Here is a 25,641-nt window from a genome sequence, read left to right as displayed (position 1 = left end):
CTCTCAGAACTGATTATGTCTCTCCTGGTCAAAATTTGGTCAGAATTGCATTTCTTCTTTCTTAAATATATTTTATTTTTCTTTATATATTTTAAGGAGGAGGGAGAGAATGAGCATACCAAGGCCTCTAGCCACTCCAAACAAAATCTAGATTGCATGTACCACCTTGTGCATCTGGCTTACATGGGTCCTAGGGAATCAAACCTGGGTCCTTTGGTTTTGGAGGCCTTAACCACTAAGCAATCTCCTCTGCATTTCTTCTTGCTCTCCTTTTTTTTCAACCTCTCCGTCTCTTTTTGCTCATTTCTTCCATCCAGACTCCACCTCCAAAATGTATGCTTAGTAAGGCAATTTTTACAGATCCCTTCACCTTCTCTGACAATTCTTGCTTAAGCAAGCTTCCCAAGAAATCAATCTTCATCGGGAGTGGTGGTGCACGCCTTTAACCCCAGCACTCAGGAGACAGAGGTAGAAGGATCGCTGTGAGTTCGAGGCCTTCCTGAGACTACATAGAGACTCTACCTCGAAAAGCAGGAGGGTGGGGGGAAGAAAGAAAGAGAGAAAGAAAAAAATCTTCAGTTTCTCACCTTTTTGGCTCACTGTAGTTAATCTTCAGTGCCAATCACCATTCTACAGCTTATTGTTCCTAATATTACCAGGGATCTTCTAATTATAAATATTTGGTGACTTTTAGTCTTTATTTACCACACCAATATCCTCATCTTTATTTTTTCTTCTTTAAGTTCTCTACTTCCTTGGAATCCTTAGATATCTGCTCTCTAATGGTTTTTCCCCTGCCTCTGTTTTCTTTTTGGATTCTTCAACTATGGTCTCTACCCCAGAATTAAAAAAATGTTTTTAGGATGGCAGCCATCTTGCCTTCCTTCTGTGATGTCTCACCATGCCTGGAAAGAGGAATACAGAAGGTAGAAGAGGAATGGGAAGCGAGTGACCAGGAACAGACACCCTTTACACTGCTTCTTTACCTTTCGACATCTTAAAGGTTATTCTCTCTTTACCTCATTTTATTACATGAGAATAAAACAAGGTTGGAGTTTGCATGGTACTGTGCATATAGTTGTGTTGATCAAATACTGATAAGATCTTGGAACCTTTGACTCTATAGACCATTGAATCTAGGGAAGTACTCGGAATGAATTCATATTTTTAGAGGTATCAGAGAAACTCCAGCCATTTTATGAAAGAAAACTTGATTAGGCCACCTGGCACTTGTCACTACTATTAGAAGTTCAGAATTGAACAGGGAGAATAGCCTTCCTTACATGAACACAGTACGGCACTGTGTGAGTAAAATCACAACTGTGTAGGAAGGAAAAGTGACAGGTATCTATTTAGAATCTAGTCTAATTAAGAAATATGTATGTATGGACTGGAGGGATGGTTTAACAGCTAAGGCACTTGCTTGTGAGGCCTAAGGACCTAGGTTCAATTACCCAGTACCAACATAAGGCAGATGCACAAAGTGGTATGGAGTTCATTTGCAGTGGCTATAGGCCCTGGCACACCCATTCTTTGTCTGTCTTTCTCCCCCACCCCCCCAATCTCACTTGGGCACGTGCGTGCTCTCTCTCCCTATCTCTCTCTTTCCCTCTCTGCTTGCAAATAATAAATATATTAAAAATAAAAAAATTTTAAAAAATGTTTTTATAGTTTATATATCTTTCTTGAAGATCCCTTCATAAAAGACTAAATTTTAAGAGCTATTTAACTGAAAGTAACTCCATGAATGATCATGGCTTTGTAAGTCCTTATTGAAAAGCCAGCCATTCCACTCTTTCCTTTCCTTCTAACATAAACCTATGGAAGCTGGCTAATCCTGTATCTATATGGTTTATCTCAAAGAAGGCATATGACTCACAAAAAGGACAAGTATCATGGTAAACTGATCAAAAAGCCTGCTAGGCAAAAAAAAAAAAAAAAAACAAAATAAAATCAGAGGGCAAGCTATGTATCTATTCAAACCATGAAATGTTAATAAATTCCCAACCAAGATAAAATACACATGGTCGGCTTAAGAATTTCTTTCCATTTTAGAACGTGAAAGTATGTTGAATGTCATATAGATGCTGAAACATTGGAATTTCCAATATATCCTAAAGATTTATGAGAAATAGTCCTAGACTTTACAAGATGTCTGGCCATTGAAGCACAGACTGAAATAGACAATTTATGTGTGTCCCCAAGCTTTTATCAAGCTCTAATTCTCAATGTGATTGTATTTGGAGATCAGGCTTTGGGAAGTAATTAGGTAATGAGAAGATATGAGTCTGTTATCTTTATTAAAGGTTCTATAGAGGTCTCTTGCCCCTCTCACCAGTAATAAGATAGCCATCTATGATCTAGAAAGGAAGCCATCACTAGACATGAAATTTAGTTGCCCTACCTTGAACTTCCCTCCCTTTGGAACTGTGAAAAAGAAATGCTTGTTTTTAAGCTACCTGGTCTTGGTATTTTTTTTATAGCAGCCAAAAGGGACTAAGACACACAAAAAAAATGCTACAATCCCACCTATAAAAATCATGATATTCCATGATTTGTGATTACAAAGAGTCCATCTAAGGGTGTATTAAACATGTAAGTAGCAAGTTAGTAAGAAAACAGCAATAAAGCTTTCTTGGTCCAATACCAAAATACCATTAGCCACTTTAAAATATATAGGGCTGGAGAGATGGCTTACTGGTTAAGGTACTTGTCTGTGAAACCTAAGGACCTAAGTTTAACCCCCCCAGTATACATAAGCCAGATGTACAAAGTGGCACAAGCATCTGAAGTTTGTTTTCAGTGGCTGGAGGCCCTGGCATGCCTATTCTCTCTCTCAAGTAAATAAATAAAATAATTTTTAAAAATGGCTTTGTTGTATATATTATGTAACTGCAGTGACATTTAGGGCAGTATTCTACATTTATGCAGAGAATACCAACATATGTAAAGCAAAGATGCTAGGCCTGGCCCAGTAAGTTCCTTTAAAAGACTTGAAATGGGTACCTGAGTGAGAAACAAAGTCAATTATTTAATGAGCTTTAATTCCCTTCATGAAATGAAGAAAGCAAATCCTTAATTATATTAGCAAAACACAATTATTACCTATTAAATAGATAATGTAGCATGTTTATATGGAATTAGATAGATGGCCTTGAATTATAACTATGTTCAAAATAGCAACTTTCATGTTAATCTATATTGTTCTACATAGAGATCAATTCAGTATAATATGCATCACAGTATAATTTGAAGCACTTGTTAAAAATAAAATCAAGACTGGTGTAAATGTAAATTTCCATTACAGACTTCCTGGTAAGATGGCTGCATAGGAGTCACACCAAACCAGCCTAGGGAGAGATTACAGCAAAATCATAGCAAAATACACTTTTCTTCCATCACAACAGAAAAGCAGGAGAGATCAAGATCTACCAGGAAGAGGACACTGGCCAGAATCTCGCAGAAGTGCTTGCAACCTGCACAGATCCACACCAGCCCAGCCACACGGTGCCTGCCTGGCCAGTAGCACAATTGCAGGAGTAAAGACTAAACAAGAAAATTTTCCAACCTCATCAAACCTGAAGGGGAGATAGCAGAGACCAGCCAAGGAGCTGCTGAAAGGGATACAGGTGGGACCAGATGAGCAATTCCTGTATAAGTCCAGGCTTCCCTGCACTCTCCCATCCCCCAATTATCAGAACCACCCTCCAGAGAACGTGTTCAGCCCCCAGTGGCAGGGCATCCAGCACAGGTGATCACAGCAGCAGCTCCACAGCACCAGCTCCAAAGCACAACAAAATGGGATAGCGGTGGGCACTCAGCATTGGTGAGACTGGCAGCCACCCCAAAAGGTAATGAAGCCAACTGACAAAAAAGCAGGTACACAGGCCCACACTGGAAGTGTTAATCTCTCTTCCATGTCTGGGCAGGTTATGGGTTACATAGTTGTGGTTGGCTTTACCATTCTCAACTAAGCTGTATTTGGGAGTTGACTATTGTTGCCTTTGATACTTTCAGATTCAGAGGGCCTTTGTCTTTTTCTTCTGTCATTGTTGGGGGCAGGGTCTGGTTCAGACACAGGCTGACCTGGAACCCATTTCAGAACAAAAATCTCAACCTCCCAGCTGACAGGATTAAGGGTGTAAAACAACAGACACCCTTAGGGAGTTTTGCTTTATAAGGTTATCTGTTTGTTTCAATACCCACATTTGCATACTCTGTGCTGGCTTTAATAGAATATGTATGTTGCTCAGCTGAATTTTAGAATTTTGCTAGTAAAATGCTCCATGCAACCAACTAGAATACTTGAATAGCAGGCAAACTCAACATCTAGGATTATTTCTGCGGTTGGATTGGAGTACAAGCACTTGATACCTTAAACTCCTACTCTGAAGGTACACAAAGGATTTCCAAGTCTAAGAGTACCACAAGTAATTAGAAAACCCAAGCATCAAATCAACTCAAGATGAAAAAAAATTGCTACCTTATAATACAAGAAGCACAAAGAATCAAGACAATACAACCCCACCAAAAATTATAAATTCATCAGAAATGAACCCCAATGAGACTGTTTTAGATGAAACGGCTGACAAAGCTTTCAAAAAAAAAATCTTATCTATATTCAAAGAGATTAAGGGAATCAAAGAAGAAAACAAACTCCTAAATGAATTCCAAGAGGACACAGGAAGCCAGCTTAATTAAATAAGGGGATTATTACAAGACATGAGTAAGGAAATAGAAATACTGAAGAAAAACCAGGCAGAAATTCTAGGCCTGAAAAATACAGTTAGTCAAACAACAAAAAACTCTGTGGAAAGTCTCACCAGTAGAATGGATGAAGGAAAGGACAGAATATCTAAACTAGAAGACCAGGTGGCAGCTCTAATACATAGCCCAACAAAGAGAAAGACAAGCTAATAAGAAGGTATGAATGGGAATTTCAAGATATTTGGGACATTATGAAAAGATCAAACATAAGAATTCAAGGTATAGTAGAAGGAGAATTTCAATCCAAAGGCATAGTAGGTATTTTCAACAAAATCATGAAAGAAAATGTTCCCCAAATTGTTAAACATCCTAATGCCACAGAATATACATTTTTCTCAGCAGTACATGGAACATTCTCCAAAATAGGCCATACATTAGGACACAAAGCAACTCTTAACAAATATAGGAAAACTGAAATAATCCCTTGTACTCTATCTGACCACAAGGGGATTAAACTACAAATCAGCAACAAGAAAAACTACAGAGTATACAGAAATTCAAGGATACTAAACAGTACACTATTGAATGATGAATGGCTCATTTAAGAAAACAAAAAGACAATCAATAATTTCATAGAATCAAATGATGAAGAGAATACGACATACTAAACCTTTGGTACACAATGAAGGCAATCCTAAGAGGGAAATCTATAGCTCTAAGTGCCTATACTAAGAAACTAGAGAGTTCACAAATAAACAATTTAATGCTCCACCTTAAGGCCTTGGAAAAAGAAGAACAAAACAAACCTTTTAAATAGACTTATAACAAACATGGAAATCCAAACAGTTATAAAAAGTCTCCCAACTGAAAAAAGTCCAGGCCCAGATGGATTCCTGGTGAATTTTACCATAGCTTTAGGGAAGAACTAACATCACTGCTTCTCAAACTTTTCCATAAAATAGAAAAGGAAGGAATCCCACCAAACTCCTTCTATGAAGCCAGCATCACCCTGATACCAAAACCAGTCAAAGACAACAAAAACAGAAAATTACAGACCAATCTCCCTCATGAATATAGATGCAAAAATTCTAAACAAAATACTGACAAACAGAATACAAGAAAATATCAGAAAGATTATTCACCCCAACCAAGCAGGCTTTATCACAGAGATGCAGAGACGGTTCAACATACACAAATTAATAAATGTAATACACCATATAAATGGACAGAAGGACAAAAATCACATGATCATCTCAATAGAAGCCCAAAAGGCATTTGACAAAATCCAATATCCCTTCATGGTAAAAGTCCTACAGAAACTCAGAATAGAAGGAACATATCTCAACATAAGAAAAACTACTTATGACAAACCTACAGCCAACATTAACACTAAAAGGGGGGAAAAAATCAAAGATTTTCCACTAAATTCAGTAACAACACAAGAGTGTTCACTGTCCCCACTTTTTATTTAATATAGTACTGGAAGTCTTAGCTATAGCAATAAGGCAAGAGACACTCATAAAAGGGATACAAATTGGAAAGGAAGAAATCAAGTTATCATTATTTGCAGATGATATGATTCTATATATAAAGGACCCTAAGACTCTACCAGAAAACTGGTACTACTGATAAACACTTGCAGGATACAAAATAAACACACAGAAATGAGTAGATTTCCTACATACTAACAAACATGCAGAGGATGGAGGAAGCAACCAGGGAATCTCTCCCATTCACAGTTGCCTCAAAATAAATAAATAAATAAAGTACATTGGAATAAGCCTAACCAAAGAAGTGAAGGATCTCTACAATGAGAACTTTAAAACACTCAAGCGAGAAACTGCAGAAGGCACTAAGGTATGGAAAGACATCCCATGTTCTTGGATTGGAGGAATAAATATTGTGAAAATGTCAATCTTACCAAAAGCAATCTACACATATAATGTAATCCACATTAAAATTCCAATGGCATTCTTCAGGGAAATAGAAAAAACAATCATAAGATTCATTTGGAAGCATAAAAAGCCTCGAATAGCCAGCAGAGGTAAGAGAACTACCATGAGTTTGAGGCCACCATGAGACTACATAGTGAATTCCAGGTCAGCCTGAGCCAAAGTGAGACCCTACCTCAAAAAAGAAAAAAAAAGAGCAACAAAAATAAAGCTGGTGGTATCACCATACCCAATTTTAATCTAAATTACAAAGCCATAGTAATTAAAAAGCATGGTATGGACACAAAGACACACACATAGATCAATGGAACAGAATAGAAGAAGCAGATGTTAATACAGGCAACTACAGCCATCTGATTTTTGACAAAAATATTCATTGGAGAAAACACAGACTCTTCAACAAGTGGTGCTGGGAAAACTGGATGTTTATATGCAGAAGGATGAAAATAGAATCTTGTCTTTCTCCACACCCAAGAATCAAGTCTAAATGGATCAGGGACTATATTATCACACCTGAAACTCTGAAACTGCTAGGGGAAAATGTAGAGGAAACACTTCAACATATTGGCATAGGCAATGACTTTATGACTATAACCCCAATTGCTCAGGAAACAAAGCCATTAATCAACCACTGGGATCTCATAAAATTACAAAAGTTTTGTACAGCAAAGAACACTGAATACAGCAAAGAGACAACCTACAGAATGGGAGAAAATCTTTGTCAGCTATACATCTGACAGAAGATTAATATCCAGAATATACAAAGAACTCAAAAAACAAAACAATAAGAAATCAAGCAACCTAATTAAAAAATGGGCTATGGGCTAAATAGAGTTTTCAAAAGAAGATACAGATGGCATATAAACATCTAAGTGTTCTACATCCTTATCAATCAGGGAAATGCAAATTAAAATGACTTTGAGATTCCATCTCACTCCTATCACAATGGCTATTATCAAGGAAACAAATGATGATAAATGTTGGTGAGGATGCAGAAAAAAGGGGAACCCTTCTACATTACTGGTGGAAATGTAGCCTGGTACAGCCAATCAGTGTGGAAGTTCCTGAGACAGCTAAAAATAGATTTATCATATGATCCAGCCATAGCACTGCTAGGCATATATCCTAATGGCTCTTCTCACTACCTTAGAGATACTTGCAGAATCATGTTTATTGCTGCTCTATTCATAATAGCTGGGAAATGGAACCAGACTAGATGTCCCTCAACAGATGAATGGATAATAAAGATGTGGTACATTTACACAATGGAATTCTATTCAGCAGTAAAGAAAAGTGAAATTATGCAATTTGCAGGGAAATGGATGGCTCTGGAAAGGATTATACTAAGTGAGGTAACCCAGGCCTAGAAAGCCAAATGTCACATGTTCTCTCTCATATGTGGATCCCAGCTACAAATATGTAGACTTGTGTGTGAGCAGGAACCAAAAATCAGTAGCAGAGGATAATAAGCTAGAAAAAGGCTATAAGGGAGGGAGAAGAGGGAAGGACTTTAGGGGATGATATTATACATATGTAAGGAGAAGAACAGATTGCAGGGAGTGGAATGGCCTAAGTGAGACCAAGGGAAGAGATTAAGAGAACAGTGGGGGAAGGGTCATTCAAAATCAAGATATTCTGAATAAGATATATAAAAGCCTACTTTTTTGAATAAAGGCACATCCAGAAGCCATAGATTGTTACTAGAAAATTTTCAATGCCTGGGATGGGATACCCACCAGTAATTTGTTGGCCAGGGAGGTCCCTGTTGCCTCCAAAACTTTACAGGCTATTGCCAAAGCCCTTGGTTTCCCATGAGAAAGAGATAAGACTCTATTGCTGAAGACTTCACAAGCCTGAGCAGTGAAGTCACTAAGAAATTAAGCTGGTGCTGAGCAGAAAACCTCCCTGTAGACCAGCCAACTGAAAGCTAGAAAAACCTGCACTGTATATAGTCATATGGGAGACTGAAGTCATCAGCAGTGAAAACAGTGGACACTAGAAGCCTCAAGTTTGGCCAGACAGGCCAAATGACCAAAGAAGTGCAATAGTGGTATGTCTGCTCTGGGGGAAACCAAATGCTCTCTAATTGGACTGAAGGTCTCTTCTATGGGAAAGAATACATCCCTGGTACTGAAAACCTAATGAAAAGCCTATGGCAGGGGAGGTCATGAGCTTTAGGGGTAAAGCATGTTTGTCTGGTTAAATGTATACTGCCTAGTAAGCATTATACTTCATACTCATATATTAATGCTACCCTCACTTCTGGTTAGAGAAGCTTCTCTTTTCAGATAGTAGTGATCACTAGGATAACCCAAAAGGCAACAGAGTGCTGAGAAGAAGTAATAGAGGCATGTCCAGCACTAAAACATCGCTATCACACCCTCCAAGGCTCAGGGTCCATTGCAGAAGAGGTAGCAGAAAGAATGCAACTGTCTAAACAGAAATTGGTGTCGATATCCACGACCACACAGTGCCTAGCAATACTTTCACAAGACCCTGATAATAGGAGAAAAAGATGATGACATCAAGAAAAACACTAATGGAGAGAGGGAGGAGATATAATGGAGAATGGAGTTGTGAAGGGTAAAGTAGGGAAGAGGAAGGAATTATCATGGTTTATTATCTATTTGGATAGAAGTTGACAATAAAATTATACATTAAAAAGATCAGTTACAGCAGTGGTTAGAAATCCATATCCTGGGCTGGAGAGATGGCTTAGCGGTTAAGCACTTGCCTGTGAAGCCTAAGGACCCCGATTCGAGGCTCAGTTCCCCAGGTCCCACATTAGCCAGATGCACAAGGGGGCGCACGCATCTGGAAGCCCTGGCGCGCCCATTCTCTCTCTCCCTCTATATGTCTTTCTCTGTGTCTGTCGCTCTCAAATAAATAAATAAATAAAATTTTTAAAATGTATTAAAAAAAAAAGAAATCCATATCCTTCTTAGAAACATCACTGCTATACAGTAAAAAAGAAAAAGAAAGATCAGGCAGAGAAGAAACAAAAATTGCTTGATGGTTATTATTGCCTGTACTCATGCAGCTTAAGATGCACAATATAAACATTCTATTTTCATTATGAAATATATATATATACATACATGTATATATATAATCACAATAAATTCTCCAAACCATTCATTTACAGGCAGCTCTTAAAAAAATAATATACTTATTTTTATGCTCCCAATCAAAAAACTCACTTGTTTATTTAAGGAAGATGAGGAAGTTTCCAAACTACATCTTAAGAAACCAAGAGTAGATAGAATTATCTCAGGGGCCAGGGCTGTGTGTCTGGCAAGAGAGTAGGAGGAAGAGAGAAATCAAATAAACAGGGCTGTAGATATTCCTCAACTTCTTGAATCAGTAAAAACTGAGCTTTGATCAGGTATATCTACCAGGATTTTTGTAATAGTGTATTTGATAGTACTCCTCATCACATTGAAAACAGAGACAAAGCTGATTTGAATCCTGGCTCTGCTCTGTACCAGCTTTGAGACTTGGGAAAATAACTCAATCTCTCTGATTCTTAACTACCTCATTTATAAAATGGGTAGAATAAAACTTATAAGATAGTTGAAAGGAGTAAAATGTGGTTTGTATAGGACAGAGCTAAGTGTCATTTCCCTTTCCAAGAGAGATAAAAAATATATACCGTGTGTGTGTGTATGTGTATACACACACACATACTATATATATACATATACATACATATACATGTATACACATATACAATATATATATATTGGAGATCAGCAGCATCAGATATTTTTAGCACTTCCTGCTTATGGCTGTCCTAAGAGTTGCTAGCATAAATCTTTATATTTATCTACTGTTCCTCTCTGTATCAGCAGGCACTTTTAGTAGTTTTTAATAAGCTACCCAGAGATATTTTTTTCAAGAACTGAAATGTTGTATTAAATATAAGCTAAGTCAGTTCACATAGGTGACTAACCCAAAGGGCATTTTAAACAAATTGATGTGGGCTGGAGAGATTGCTCAGTGGTTAAAGACACTTGTTTGCAAAGCCTGCTGGTCCAGGTTTGATTCCAATTACCCACTTAAAGCCAGATGCAACAAGTGGCACATGCATCTTTTGCAGTGGCAAAAGGCCCTGGCATGCCCATTTATCTCTCTTTCTTTCAAATAAGTAAATAAATAAAATATTAAACAAATAAGACAGTATCTCTTGAGATTAAAAGATGTGATAGAGTGATTCAAAGATTAAATAGTCTGATCAAACTGGCACAGTTGGCAACTATTAAAACTCCCAGCTAGCTGTAGCAATAGCAGAAGCCCTTCATGTTGATGAGCTGGTGTTACACACTATCCAGACAATACTAGTAAAGTAGTAAGGGAAAAGTCACAGGTAGTACCTCAATTTAATGCTATTAGGATCACAGACATCTACATCGCCAAACACTAACTGCAAAGTATGGAATAAAACCCCCAGAGTGAAATGTACTATCTCAATTCAGCAACTAATTACCTGGATAAGTTACTTAAATAAAGCATATTTCTAGTGTTTAAAATAAAGTGCTAATACTTGCCTGAACACCTGGTTCTAAATAGTATCTCTTCTGCATATCCTTGCCATAACCCAATGTGGTGGTTTGATTCAGGTGTCCCCCATAAACTTAGGTGTTGTGAATGTTAGCTCCCCAGCTGATGGATATTTGGGAATTAATGCCTCCTGGAGGGAGTGTATTGTTGGGGGCCGGCTTATTGGTATTAAAGACAGTTTCCCCTTGCCAGTGTTTGGCACACTCTCCTGTTGCTGTGGTCCACCTTATGTTGGCCAGGGGGTGATGTCTACCCTCTGCTCATGCCATCATTTTCCCCTGCCATCGTGGAGCTTCCCCTCAAGCCTGTGAGCCAAAATAAATCTCTTTTTCCCAGAAGCTGCTCTTGGTTAGGTGATTTCTACCAGCAATGCGAACCGGACTGCAACAGTAAAGTGGTACCAAGGAGTGGGATTGCTGCTAGACACCTGACTGTGTGGCTTTGGCCTTTTGTAGCTGAATTTCAAGAGGAATGTGGAAGGATTTGAAACCTTGGCCTAAGAGATGCCTTGCAGTGCAGTAAGTACAGCTTCATGGACTATTCTGGTCTGAGCTGCAAGACCTGAATGCGGTAAACACTATGGACTGTGAGGTTTGGCTTATGAGGGTGAGAAAAAGCTTTGCTTGAACTGGGCTAGCAGTTTGTGTGAGAAGTTTGCTCTTGTGCCCATGTCCTGAGAAGCTGTGTAGGGTTGCTTTGCGTAGAAAAGAACTGGTGTGAGCAGAGGGATATGGCACAGAAAGAAAAATCTTTGGGTGAACTGTTGCCCATTCAGCTGCAACTGAGAGATTACAGCCTTTGAAACTGGGCTAACTGACCTGTGCTGGGGCAACAAGAAGAAAGTAGACTCTTTTGAAGGGGCCTGAGTGCTCAAGGAGTCTTCTGTTCTTCAAAGTCTGCTTTATTCCCCCCTGGATTAACAAATTGGCTCCCTACCTGGTATCATGGAGTATAAGAAATGCTGGAAAGAGGGTCATTGAGTTTGCAACAAGGTCTTGTGTTTTGGAAATGGCCATGGGCAGTGTGAAGCGGGTTTGCTGGTTGCCTGTATGGAGACCCCATGGGGCCATGAGGATGAACTGAGGATGAACCGTGGCTTGCAGTGGAGACCCAGTGGAGATGCCAGGACCATGAGATGGCTGCCAAGGAGCTGCCAGCCCCAATGAAGTTTCCCAGGACTGTGAGTAGCCTAGCTGGAGGGGCGGAATTGGAATGCCAGAAACTTGTTGCTGGTTAGAATTATCGGACTTGAAGATTTGTCACTGGCTAGCGTTGTTGGACTTGAAGCTACAAATGTTTGCCCTGGTTGTTTTAAATCTTGTATTGGTTCAATGTTTCTTTGCTATGCCCAATACCATCTACTGCAGTGTGAATATTTATTCTGTGTCATTATGGTTTTTTTGAGGCTATTTTTTGGTATTATGGCTCAGTTAAAAGATCTTGAACTATGGGGATGTATGGACATCACTGGAATTGATAAAAACTATGGGGACTTTTAAAGTTAGAAGAATGCATTGCATTTTACATCAGGTTATCAGTTTATGGGGGCCAGGGGCGGAATGTGGTGGTTTGATTCAGGTGTCCCCCATAAACTTAGGTGTTCTGAATGTTAGCTCCTCAGCTGATGGATATTTGGGAATTAATGCCTCCTGGAGGGAGTGTATTGTTGGGGGCCAGCTTATGGGTATTAAAGACAGTTTCCCCTTGCCAGTGTTTGGCACACCCTCCTATTGCTGTGGTCCACCTTATGTTGGCCAGGGGGTGATGTCTACCCTCTGCTCATGCCATCATTTTCCCCTGCCATCGTGGAGCTTCCCCTCAAGCCTGTAAGCCAAGATAAATCTCTTTTTCCCAGAAGCTGCTCTTGGTTGGGTGATTTCTACCAGCAATGCGAACCGGACTGCAACACCCAAGTCTAACCATGAGAAATCATTGGGAAAAAAAACACAAATTGAGACATTTAACAAAATAACAATAAATGACAGGTTCTTTCCTTTCCTTCCCTTTTCTTTCTCTCTTTTTCTTTCCTTTCTTTCTTTCTTTTATAAAGGTAGGGTCTCATTCTAGCCAAGGCTGACCTGGAACTCACAACTCACTCTGTAGTCTTAGGCTAGCCTTGAACTCATAGTGATTCACCTACCCCTGCTTCCTGAGTGCCCAGCTATGACCAACACTTTTCAAAAGTGCCAAAGTCATGAAAAACTAAGAAAGTGTCACAAAGTTGATGAACACAGGGCGATTAAATGCAATGTGGAGCCCTAGATTTGCTCTTGGACCAAGAAAATGATGATTGGAAAAACTAGTGAAATCTGAATTTAGCCTACAGCTTAATAATACTGTATAAATGTTAAATTTTGTTTTGATAATTATGATTATGTTAATGATTATGATAGACAAAGCTTAGTGAAGGCTATACAGAAATTTCCTGAGCTAATTTTCCAATATTGTAAATCTTACATTATTATTATATTATTTGGTTTTGAAGGTAGGGTCTCACTCTAGCCTGGGATGACCTGGAATTCACTACGTAGTCTCAAGTTGACCGCAAACCCAGAGGAATCCTCGTACTTTAGCCTCCCAAGTGCTGGAATTAAAGGCATGCACTACCATGTCTAGCTACAGTACCTTAAAAAAAAAAGACTCCCTTATCTTTTGGCTATATTTTGCTAAGGAGGGATAAGAATGAATGTGGATATTTTATATTACAAATGAATGATTATAAACATCCTTGCAAAAAATCTAACCAGCCATATTTCATTCTTTGCATAATACAGTCATGAATTAATGCTTAAATAACTATGGATTCTATGTCTGGCCAATGATGACAGCCTAAAATTTACCTAATACTATGTCTAATTTAAACATAACACATTAGATGTCCATTCTTCTTTTTGACTACTCTCATCTCAGATTTCAACAGCTTTCTGTCAAGCAACACCTGACAAAATAAACCAGTTCATATAAATTATAGATACCCCACAATGAGTATGGTTTGATATGCTGTTATTCCTGCTCACTCTTTTTTTCCTGTCATCTGAACCCAGGACCTCTCATTCTAAGCAAGCACTACCTATACTTCTAGTCCCTTTCTCCTTATTTTTAGTATGAATTTACATGTAGATTTTAGGGGCAAATGCCTGATTTGACATAACTAAAGATCCCCAATGCCAATCTTTCTAGTCAAGATAATGTTTTAAAAATAATTTTCAGGAGCCGGGCATGGTGGTGCATGCCTTTAATCCCAGCACTCGGGAGGCAGAGGTAGGAGGATTACTATGAATTCGAGGCCACCCTGAGACTACATAGTGAATTCCAGGTCAGCCTGGGCTAGAGTGAGACCGTACCTTGACGAAAAACCAAAATAAATAAATAAATAATTTTCAGAACCTATGACTCACAGTACTCTGTCAGTACAATTTCTAACAAAGCATGCTATGGCTCATCTACTATGCTTCCATCTCAGGGGCAAGTACATAGCCAAAACCAATAACAAGTAACTTAGCAATTTCTTGGTTTTGATACAACTCATTTTCATGATAAACATATTTCTTTCTATTGTAATATGTTCTTACAAAATAATTTTTGTTTTCTCCAAAGTTATGAGATATCATAAAAATGTCCGATGCATCTGGCTTAAGAATCCAATTCTTCCTTCACATATTTCTGCATCTGTTCACAAAATCCCTTTGACTTCAAAGAAAGCTTTTTGAGAGAAAAAGAAGATACACACAGGAAAAGTAACCATAAATTTTTAGGAGTCCTTCTCTTAGGCCATTTTAATAATGGTAATGTGGAACAAGTATCTCTCCAAGAAACCTAACATCCCCAAACAGTATCAATAACTAAAGGTTGGGAAGAAGATTTATGTTTTCAATTTTCTTCTGGTTATAAAAGTGATATAACTTCAATTTAAAACATATGCTTAAAACAAATGTAAATTACTTCTAATCCACTAGTTAGAAAGATTAAAGTACAACCAAAAAGTTAGACGGTTCTTTCCTTCCAACCTTTATATATATACATACACACACACACACATATACATATATATACATATATATACACACACACATATATATACATATACACATATATATATATACATATATACATACTTAGGTATAAACATACTATAATCATACTTTGAACATGACCTTTTAGTTATCTTATTCCATCAGTCTTTTTAAAAAGACTTCATTAGTTTTTGTTGTTGTTTGTGGTACAGAGTTTGGGGCTAAACCTAGGGCTTATGTGTGCTAGGCAAACAGTTCACTGAACTATATGATTAGCCTTCCTACATTTTACTTATTTTACTTTATGGCAGTCTCACCTTAGCCCAGGCTAATGTGGAGCTCACTCTGTAGCCCAGGGTGGCCTAAAACTCTTGGTAATTCTTCTTCCTGAGCCTCCCCACTGGTTACAGAGATTACAGGTGTGAGGGGACTAGAGACACAGACTTGAGCCACCAAGTACCGCTTACTTTTTATTTTGAGATAGGGAATAATTTAGCAAGACTGACTTTGAACTTAACTCTGCACCCCAGTCTGGCCTTTAGCTTGTGATCTTCCTGCCTCAGCCACCAGAGCAATTGGGATTACAGATCTATGCCACCAGCCTGGGCTTTCAAGTCTTTTAAGCCATTAAATGATCAAAGTGATATGTGGCATAGCACTTCAGAAAAACATATGCTTACATTTTAGAGCTAAGTTGAGGATTTTGAAGTACTAATTTGTCCTGGAAACTCCACATTGAAACAATCTAAATGAATAATTTATTAGCTTTAAGTATTTTCCTATTCTCAAACACTACTAAAATAACAGTAGAGATCTAAGAAACTTTTCTCTAGTATTTCCAGTGGATGAGTAGCATACACATCTCTCAGTAGTCATCAGTGGGCTCTATTTTGCTTTTCTGTTTTCTTTTGTTCTGTATTCTCATGACATCATAATATTTTTTTAGTCTGGAATGAGGGCAAGTTTGGTAGCATACACATTAATGTGCTATTTATTAAATGATTAAGCCTTTTTCTAAAGAACCAAATTCCCAAACTCCAAGGAAAACAGCACTTGATGATCAAGTTGGAATGAATTCTTGCCTAATACTGAACCATAAAACTTAAAATAGGGGCCTGGAGAAATGGCTCAGTGGTTAAAGGTACTTGTTTGCAATACCTGATGTTCCAGGTTTTATTCCCAAGTACCCATGTAAGGCCAGCTGCACAAAGTGGCACCTGCATCTGGAGTTCGTTTGCAGTGGGCATGAGGCCCTGACATGCCCATTTTCTCTTTCTCTCCTTGCAAATAAATAAACGAAACTATTAAAAAATAAATAAAATTTAAAATACTTGACTAGTTGTTTGTTGACAAGATTTCCAATATATTTTGTCTTTTATTTTATAAGAATCATATATTAACGGAGAAAATAGAAGTTCAGAAAATTAAGTGATCTATGAAATGCCTGGAAAACAAACTGAACATACATTTTGAGTTTCACTGACTCTCAATGGCTTCAAAATCAGAGCCATATAATTTCCAAAGCTTGAAAGAAAGATATCCTACCACCTCTTCCTGTTTTTGCTGAAAACATTTGCTGAACAAAATAACCCTAGGGAGACTGTGACTGATTCTGTAGCATGGCTAGCAAGTGGCAGAAAAAGCCAGGTACGTGTTTTCCTAACTGCCATACTAGTGGTCTTTACAATACATAGTTATAACATGGGATCCGCATGTCACACCTATATATTACTGACAATTAATATGCAGGGTGTCAAGAAATTACCTAACCACAAAATGTCAAACTTCCTTCTCAGAATATACTTCCATAATAATCTATGTCGAAGTGGTAACTTCTGAGACGGCACGAGGGAGACAGTTTGTAGCATGTAGACAGCCCGAGGCTTAAAGCGGAGCGGACGCCGCGCTGAGCCAGAGGAAGCACCGCAGAGCTAGGGAGACAGCCCGCGGCAGCAGCGGCGCGCACCCCTAACCCGGCCCGGCTCGCGCTGGGAAAGGGGGTAGACCAGCAACTGGACCCGAGGTGGGGAGCATCCCAGGAAGGCGGCCCACGGTCTCCTGCGCCCTCAAGCACGCGCCTGAACCGGCTTCTTGCGTTGGTGGGTAACCACCACCTCCGAATTTTGGGAAAGACGCGGGCCTCGAAGTCTGAGGGTGGCGGCGCGTTCCGCCTTCAGGGGAGCCTCACGTCATCACGTGTTTGTGACATCACAACGCTCCGAGAGGGAGACTGAATGGGCCTGGGGAGAGAATGCTCAGTACCCTCCAGTGGAAGCAGGAAGAAATAAGTTGAAGGGAGGAAAGCAGCAAGAGTAGCCCACAGAAGGCCGGACCGCTCGGGTTACCTGGACGGCCGGGGTACCTTTGGGTCCTTTATGAAGTGCCCGGATGAAGCGCCAGCGCCCAAACGTGTTCCGCATTGAGCACAGCGCCATCTTGAGAAGGGCGGAGCGTTCTCCTGCTGACTGACGTGCAGCTCCTGCTCCCTGATGCGCATGCGTGTGGCTTTGGGGCGGGCACTGGCGTCTGGAGCGGCTAAGGTTTCCCGAGAGTCCCGAGCGTGTTGGTGCTGCTGGGCTTTAGTGTTTTCCCCACCCTCGCCTTTGTGTCAGCGTCCGTAAGGAAGACTCTTCTTCATGAGTATAAACTGTAGCGCTTCAGAACATTGGAAAGAAGGTCAAGTAGGTTGCCTTTCTGAGTCTATCCACCCAGAGGCAGGTTTGACAAATTTCTCCAGGAATGAAGCCTGGTGGATCTCTAACCTTAACCATTAGCGGCTTTTAGAGACTTGTGTAGCAAGTCTTTTAGAGACTTGTTTATCGGCTCTGCAGTTTTGTCTAGTGTACTACTGCAAGGCTATGTGTGTTTTGCCTACAAGAAGTGTACAGTTTAAGCCGGGTGTGATGGCGCACGACTTTAATCCCAGCACTAGGGAGGCAGAGGTAGGAGGATAACCATGACTTCGAGGCCACTCTCAGACTACATAGTAAATTCCAGGTCAGCCTGGACTAGAGTGAGACCCTACCTTGAAAACAAAAAAAGAAGTGTACAGCTTTATGGGTAGTAGATAAAAGCTGTGCATACTGATGAGGTTTGGAGAGGATGGTGGTTAGGGCTGTGGAGTTTCACCCTGGACCTGGGGACAGCTCCAGAAAGACGATGGAAGAAAGGGTTTTGTGTTAAGCCACGAGCAATGTTAATTCAGTTAAAGTAGTGCATCTCAGAAACTCCCAGATTAAGAATCTTGAAGTGAAAATAAAACTGGAAGAGGTTTGTTACTTGTGTTTTGTAATACTCATCTAACGAACAGTTACTTGAAATTACCAAGAGGAAGTGAAAGGAAACTTGTATATGAGATACCTACACTCTTAGGAAACTGAAATACAGAAGGATTAGACTAAACTTAGTTAAAACAGGCAATAAAATATCGTGTCTGCAAAGTCCTAGTGAAGTTAAAGCACAGTTGGTGTAGTTACAAATGAACAGGGAAATAATTACAGGTATAAAGTTGGAGTGAGAAGTCAAGTCCCTCAATGAAAGGAATCAGTTTGATTTTTTTTGTTGTTGTTGTTAAATTCAAGATGAGTGCAGTACTTAAGTGTGAAGATCGTGTGGAGCTTGGAAGAGAAATTTGGGCAAAGGAATCCAAGGAAAATCTTTGAGACTACCAGAAAGAATCTGTAAGATCATAGAAATAAAGTAGCCAAGAGACATTGAAGAAACCAAAGAATAATAATTGTTGATGCCCTCTTGAGACCTTGTCAGAGAAAGAGAAATACAGTGTCTTTGTAAAATGCAGTTGTATAAATGCCTTAAGTGTTCAGTTCTCATATATAAAGCAAAATATTAGTCTTTATAGATTTATTATTAGCTATATTAAGACCCTAGAAAGAAGCAAGATTAGACTTCTGACACTGATGCATCAAAGTCATAATAATCACTTTAGTTCCTTGAACTGTAGTTCTTAGTCTTCTGCTGGGGTTCATATGACTGGTAATATTTTAATGGGAATTATGTCCAAAACATAGTTCCAGCAAATATCATTTCTGTATCATGATTTTTTAAATTAAATTGTTTGCAGACTTTTAAAGACATTAAAACAAAAAAATGTACTTTTTCACACTATAGTGTGTCTTAGTGACTCCAGTGTCACTCACCTGGTTGTTCTATGGGCAAGAACTATACAATATGTAAAATTTTATTAAAATGTTATCATTCTTACTGTTTCCTCCAACACCTAGAATAGTGCCTTGCACAAATGTAGTACAGTTTTTAAATCTAAATTTGATGTTAACAAATAAAAAGGCTTTTGTACATTTAGCAGTTGACAACAGAAAAGACACTAGACCTATTAGGAATGAGCCAGTTCTATCTGTTTTTTATCACAGCATTCTGGTATTGAAAAAATAATGAGAAAAAATGTCACCATCTTCTAAGGGACATATTATATCAGTATTTAGCTTAGTTTAACAAATGCTTTTAATAATAGTGACCAAGCTTTCAGAGAATGGTTTTAGTCAATTTATCCTAATGAATAATCATATAATAGGCTTTTGAAATGCTTCCATATAAAATAGTTGATACTTTATTATAGTTTGTAATTCTAATTTACCATTATATGACGGTAAAGTTGGTTATATAGAAATTTCACCTATGGTACCCCTCATTCTTCAACAATGTTGTTTAAATGACCCACCACTGTTTTAATGGCAACATTTTACCTCTGCTGTTATTTGGGTAAGCTGAAGTATTTACCTAAATGAGATATAAATTAAATATCAAAGTAGTCTGTAAACATACTTAAAATGATAAACTTTCATAGTTCTAAACCTATAAGCATGTACTGTGTGTGTCTCATATATTTGTGCTTAAAATTTGAGCACTTGTTTAAAATTTGATTTCTCATCAACACTTTTATAGTAAGTTCTGGTAATTTTACCTCTTTTTTTTTTTTGAAACATTCCCAGCAAATCCACTCTTGCTAGAAACAGCAGATTAAAACCAGGCTAGCAGTTAAAGAAAATTTCTATTGCAACCATGTGTGTCGGGAGAAAGGATTAAGTTTCCTTGCCCAAGAACATCAGGGGGAACCTCCACTTCTATAGACACACCTCTATTCCTCATAATGGAGAATTTATACCTACTTAGATGTAAGTGGGATAAGAGAAGAGTTAAAACTTTCTCTTAGCTCTAGCATAATCAGCCCTTAAGTATGAAAGTATCCAGTTCTGTTGCTCTAATTTAATTCTAAGTGTTAGGTTGGTGTTAGATGCTGACCAAGGTAATGAAGAGTTGCCTTACACATTTAATCACTTAAATAAGAATTTTTCAAACTGCAAAAACTAGATGGAAATTGTATTCCAAATTTAAGCACAAGCCATTCACCCTTGATCTTTCATATATATTGGGTATGTATTTCTAATATAGAGGAGGCAATTCCATAATAGAAGAAAATTTTCTCTTCATACTGATAGGGGTTCAGCTATAATTGTCTGTACATTCCACTTTATGCTGGACCCATTATAAAAATACAAAGAGATCAGTGGAATCCCACCTGTGATATAGATAATGTCCAAGCACCATTGTTGCATATATAAACCTGTAGCAATGATTTAGTAATTGTCCTTTTTTTCAGCTTTGACTTCACTGTAGTTCTGAAACTCATTTTATAGCTAATGGAACTCCAATGACATTTAATACCTAAACCCAAACCACACACAAATATGAGCAGGAATAAAACAAACAGAACCCCCTCAGTCTCCATAGCAATCCTCTGCTGAAAAGCTGAAGTTAAGTCTGGTCCAGGTAAAAGGTTTTATATGAAGCTATATGCTTGTATCAGACTTTAAGGTCAGAGCATGTAAGATGTTTAATCTTTAAAAAATCTAATGCTTGTCTCACCATTCCTAAAATTAAGAGATATTATGTCTCTGTTTTTGGGAGAGTGAAATGTTCATAGTGTGAGAACAATAATCAAAAGATTTGCATCATATTTTGGAAGGCCATTTAGGATGACATCAATATCTTTCTAGAAAATGCAATCCCACCAAAATAAAGGTAGAAACTAAGGGATATAAATAGCAAAGTGAGATTTTTCTTTAGAGCATCTTTTCCTTAGAATTCAGGGGTAAGGCTATAGTTTTCATGTAGTCAGATTCAACTTGTGTAAAGGATATGAATATCTACATATATAGTGGTTCATGCTTGTAATTAATCCAACTACTAGGAGGCTGAGACAGGAAGATTATCATAAATTCAATGCCAGCCAAGGCTAAACAGTTCCAGACAAGCCTGGGCTACTAAGTGAGACCCTGTCAAAAAGAAAAAAGAAAGAAAGAAAGAAAGAAAGAAAGAAAGAAAGAAAGAAAGAAAGAAAGAAACAAACAAACAAACAAACAAACAAACAAACTAACTAACTTTCTTGTCATGGCTTTTTGTCAATATAATCAAACTACATTATATCTTGCCCCACTCTTTAGTGTCCTTGCTGTGAGTACTAAGTCACTCAGTGGTCGGGTCAAAATCAAAAGAAACCTTGATTGCTCAAAAATATAGGTTAGTAACCTCACACAATGTCTTAGATTTCATTTTAGTCAGTCCAAATCCATTTGTTTCCCAAAACCACTGACAATTACAATCAGCTGTGTTTATTTTTTTTGCTTATAAGTTAATTTTTATACATTTAAAAAGTTTGGATCTTCAGACTACATTAAGAGTAATATTTTTCTTATATGGAAGGAAGCATCTCTTTAGTATAGAACATACCCTATCTTTATATTTTAAAAAATTTAAGACTTAGGACCTAAATAAGCGAAACAAACCTCGTCTTTGCCCATCTATCCATCTGTCCACTACCACTGGAACTGTGGAACAGAGTCCTGTGCACATCAATGCATCTACAAAAACACTGCTTGAAAGCTATTCCCAGAGTCATAGTAGCAAAGCATCAGGTGGCTGCTGACACTTCACATAAACCAAAAGGCAAGAAAAATACAGGAGAAGTCAAATGACATAGAACAGTCACAGCATTTAAACTTAATATGCGGGAAACAAAGTAACTTTACAGTCATTGTGTAAGTAACTTGCAAAGCTCCAAAAGGAACAATAGCCACAAATTTGCTAAGGCAAATTTCAGACAGAAAACACCAACTATAAGAAATATTGACTAAGATCTACCATATAACCCAGCTATAGCACTTCTAGACATATGCCCTAAGGACTCATCTTACTACTTTATAGATACTTGCCCAACCAGGTTTATTGCTCCTCTATTCACAATAGCTAGAAAATGAAACCAGCCTAGATGTCCCTTAACTGATGAGTGGATAATGAAGATGTGGTACATTTATACAATGGAGTTCTGCTCAGTGGTAAAGAAAAATGAAGTTGTGAAATTTGCAGGAAAATGGATGGATCTGGAAAGGATTATACTAAGTGAGGTAACGCAGGCCCAGAAAACCAAACGTTGCATGCTTTCTCTCATATGTGGATCCTAGCTACAAATAACTGGACTTCTGTGTGAGTAGGAAGTACAGACCAGTAAGTTAGAAAGGAGATATAAAGGAAATAGAAAGGGAGGGAGGGGCAGATCCAATAGGATGGTATTGTATATATGTAAGTAGAAGAACAGATTAATGGGGTTGAAAAGGTCTAAGTGAAGTCAGGGAAAGAGATTGAGTAAGGAAAAGTGGAGGGAGGGCTAATCAAAATCTAAGAGGATATAAATAAGTCATATGGAAACCCCCTATTTTGGGCAATGAAACACACAGGAGCCATAGATTGTTACTAGAAAATTTTCAGTGCCAAGGATGGAATACTTATCAGTAAGTTGTTGGCCAGGGGGGTCCCTGATGCCCCCAAAACATTAAAGGCCATTGCAGAGGCCCTTGGTTTCCCAACAGAAATAGATGGTAAGACCCTATTGCTGAAGATTCCACATAGTTGGGCTGCAAGGTCAATAAGAAACCCTGCTGGAGCTGAGCTAAAGACCTCCTCCATGTAGACCAACTGACACAAAGCTGGAAAAAGCCATGCTGCATGCAATACAATGGGAGAGAGAGAAATCACCAGTGAAGATACCCAACAGTGACCACTGCCAGCCTTATATTTGGCCATCCAGGCCAAATGAGCCAACTGGTGCAATAGTTGCACATCTGTTATGGGGGAAATGAACCCCCCTATAATTTGAGCAGGGAGCAGGGAGGGAATATATCCCTGATACTGAAAACCTGAAAACAACAGGCTTAGTCATGAGCCCTAAGAGTGTAACATCTGCTGCTATCTGGCTAAAAGTGTATATTATGCTTACTAAACTGCCCAGTAAGCACTTCTCTTAATGTTCATACCCATATATTAATGCTACTCTCACTTTTGGTAGAGAATCTTCTCTTTTCAGATGGCAATGACCTTGGGATGACTCAGAAGGCATCATGGTGCTGGGAAGAAGTGACAGAGGAGTACTGAAATATCTCAATCACACCTTCCAAGGCTCAGGGTCCATTGCGGAAGAGGTGGTGGAAAGAATGTAATAGCCAAAGGAAGGGTAGGACTCCTTATATCATGCTCCTCCAGACACAAAATGGCCTGTATATCAGACCATCATAATAGGAAGAAAGGATCATCATGACATCAAAATAAAAGAAAGACTGATTGAGAGTGGGAGGGGATAGGATGGAGAATGGAGTTTCAAAGGGGAAAGTGGGGCGGGTGGAGGGAATTACCATGGGATATTGTTTACAATTATGGAAGTTGTCAATAAAAACTAATATATATCAAAAAATAACAATAAAATCTGGGCATGATGGCACACACCTTTAATCCCAGCACTTGGGAGGCAGAGGTAGGAGCGCTGTGAGTTTGAGGCCACCCTGAGACTACATAGTTAATTCCAAGTCAGCCTGAGCCAGAATGAGACCCTACCTCGAAAAACAAACAAAACAAAAAATAAATAAATAAAAGAAATATTGACTATAGAAGCAATTAACTATAAGAATAAGTAGAGAAAAGCATGTATTCTTTCTAGACAGGTTTTTATTTTTTGAATGAAGGCTTTTTCTAAAAAAAGGTTTTTAATTCATTTGTGAGAGAGAGAGAGAGTATGAGCACACAAGGGCCTCTTGCCACTGTGAATGAACTCCAGGTGCATGCACAACTTTGTATGTCTAAATTTACATGGGTACTGAGGAATTGAACCCAGGCTGGGAAACTTTACAAGCAAGTGCCTTTAGCCACTGAGCTATCTCCCCAGCCTGTAAAAGCTTTTTAGTGTTATTTATTTGAGAGAGAGAGAGAGAGAATGGTTGAACCAGGGCCTCTAGCCACTGCAAATGAACTCCAGATGCATGCACCACCTTGTTCATCTGGCTTACATGGGTATGGGATATTTTAACCTGGGTCCTTATGCTTTGCAGGCAAGTGCCTTAACCACTAAATAATTTCTCTAGACCCTGTGAAAGCTTTTTTTTTTTTTAAAGAATTGTCAAATGGAAAAAATAATCCAGTGTTTTTTTAAGTGATCATCAAAATTCAAACCCCCAGGCTATGCATGGTGGTGCAACACCAGTAACCCCAGCACTCAAGAGGCCCATGCAGAAGGAATGCAAGTTTAAGAATAGCCTGAATACAAAGGGAAACCCTGACTCAAAAAAGGTAAAAAGTTCAAAGCCCCATAAAAAATAGAACATTTTTCCTTCAAGTCAATGAAGTTTAAGTTCATACATGTTTTAAGAGACACTTTGTCTTCATCAGAAGAAAAAGTAGCTTTAAATTATGTTTATTTACTCAGCAGTGCTATCTGACTCTGCTTCAGGTACAGGGACGTGGACATAAACAACTATCAGAGAGCATGACCTATGGAATTCAATATCCCATAGGAAAAAGGATAAACCTTCTTCCAAACGTAATCATTCCTAACATGTTCTTAACAAATAGCAATCAAGTTCACTGAAGCACTACTAAAATCATTTACCTACCAATAGAATTAACTTTCATAATGATTCTGACAAAAGTTTAGAGGGCAGACAGTGGCTGATTCTACTGACACAAGACTACATAATAGGAGGGAGGAAAAAGCCAAGAACCTCCAAATAAAAGAGAGACTAGTTGGAAAGACTAGTTCAATGGAGGGGAAAGAGAAGGATGACCGGAGGGGATTAAGATCATGGCATATTGTTTACATTTATGAAAGTTATCAATAAAAAGTTTAGAGGGCAGAAAGTATTTAAAATAAATACTGGTCAACATTAATAAGAAAATTTTCAGTATTCTATTTTCACAATAGTCCAGATAACCAAGAAAAACTTCATTCTGACTCTGCAAAATAGAAAAAAACCCTCCTGCAAATGGAGTATGTGTGCAGACGTGTGCAAGCAGTATGGATAACAGCCATTACTTTAACTGAGCTTGCCCAG

The 25,641-nt window shown here is 38.5% G+C and overlaps 1 protein-coding gene across 5 annotated transcripts in view; it reads right to left on the bottom strand.

Moving 5' to 3' along the window:
• The window catches only part of Wars2 (tryptophanyl tRNA synthetase 2, mitochondrial), a 171,690-nt gene extending 153,993 nt beyond the window's left edge, over positions 1-17,697 (bottom strand). For 2 of the 5 annotated variants that reach the window (XM_004667509.2, XM_045138750.1), the window contains exon 1: positions 17,578-17,697. In XM_004667509.2, the coding sequence (XP_004667566.2) occupies positions 17,578-17,667 (90 nt within the window). In that variant the 5' untranslated portion in view covers positions 17,668-17,697. The remainder of the gene's footprint in view (positions 1-17,577) is intronic. The other 3 variants (XM_045138747.1, XM_045138748.1, XM_045138749.1) reach the window with 3 other exon arrangements.
• Positions 17,698-25,641: the final 7,944 nt, after the last annotated feature.

This window comes from Jaculus jaculus, chromosome 19 (genome assembly GCF_020740685.1).
Source record: "Jaculus jaculus isolate mJacJac1 chromosome 19, mJacJac1.mat.Y.cur, whole genome shotgun sequence".
Taxonomy (NCBI): domain Eukaryota; kingdom Metazoa; phylum Chordata; class Mammalia; order Rodentia; family Dipodidae; genus Jaculus; species Jaculus jaculus.
Note: the sequence above shows the minus strand (reverse complement) of the source record. Positions and strands in the feature narration are given on the sequence as shown.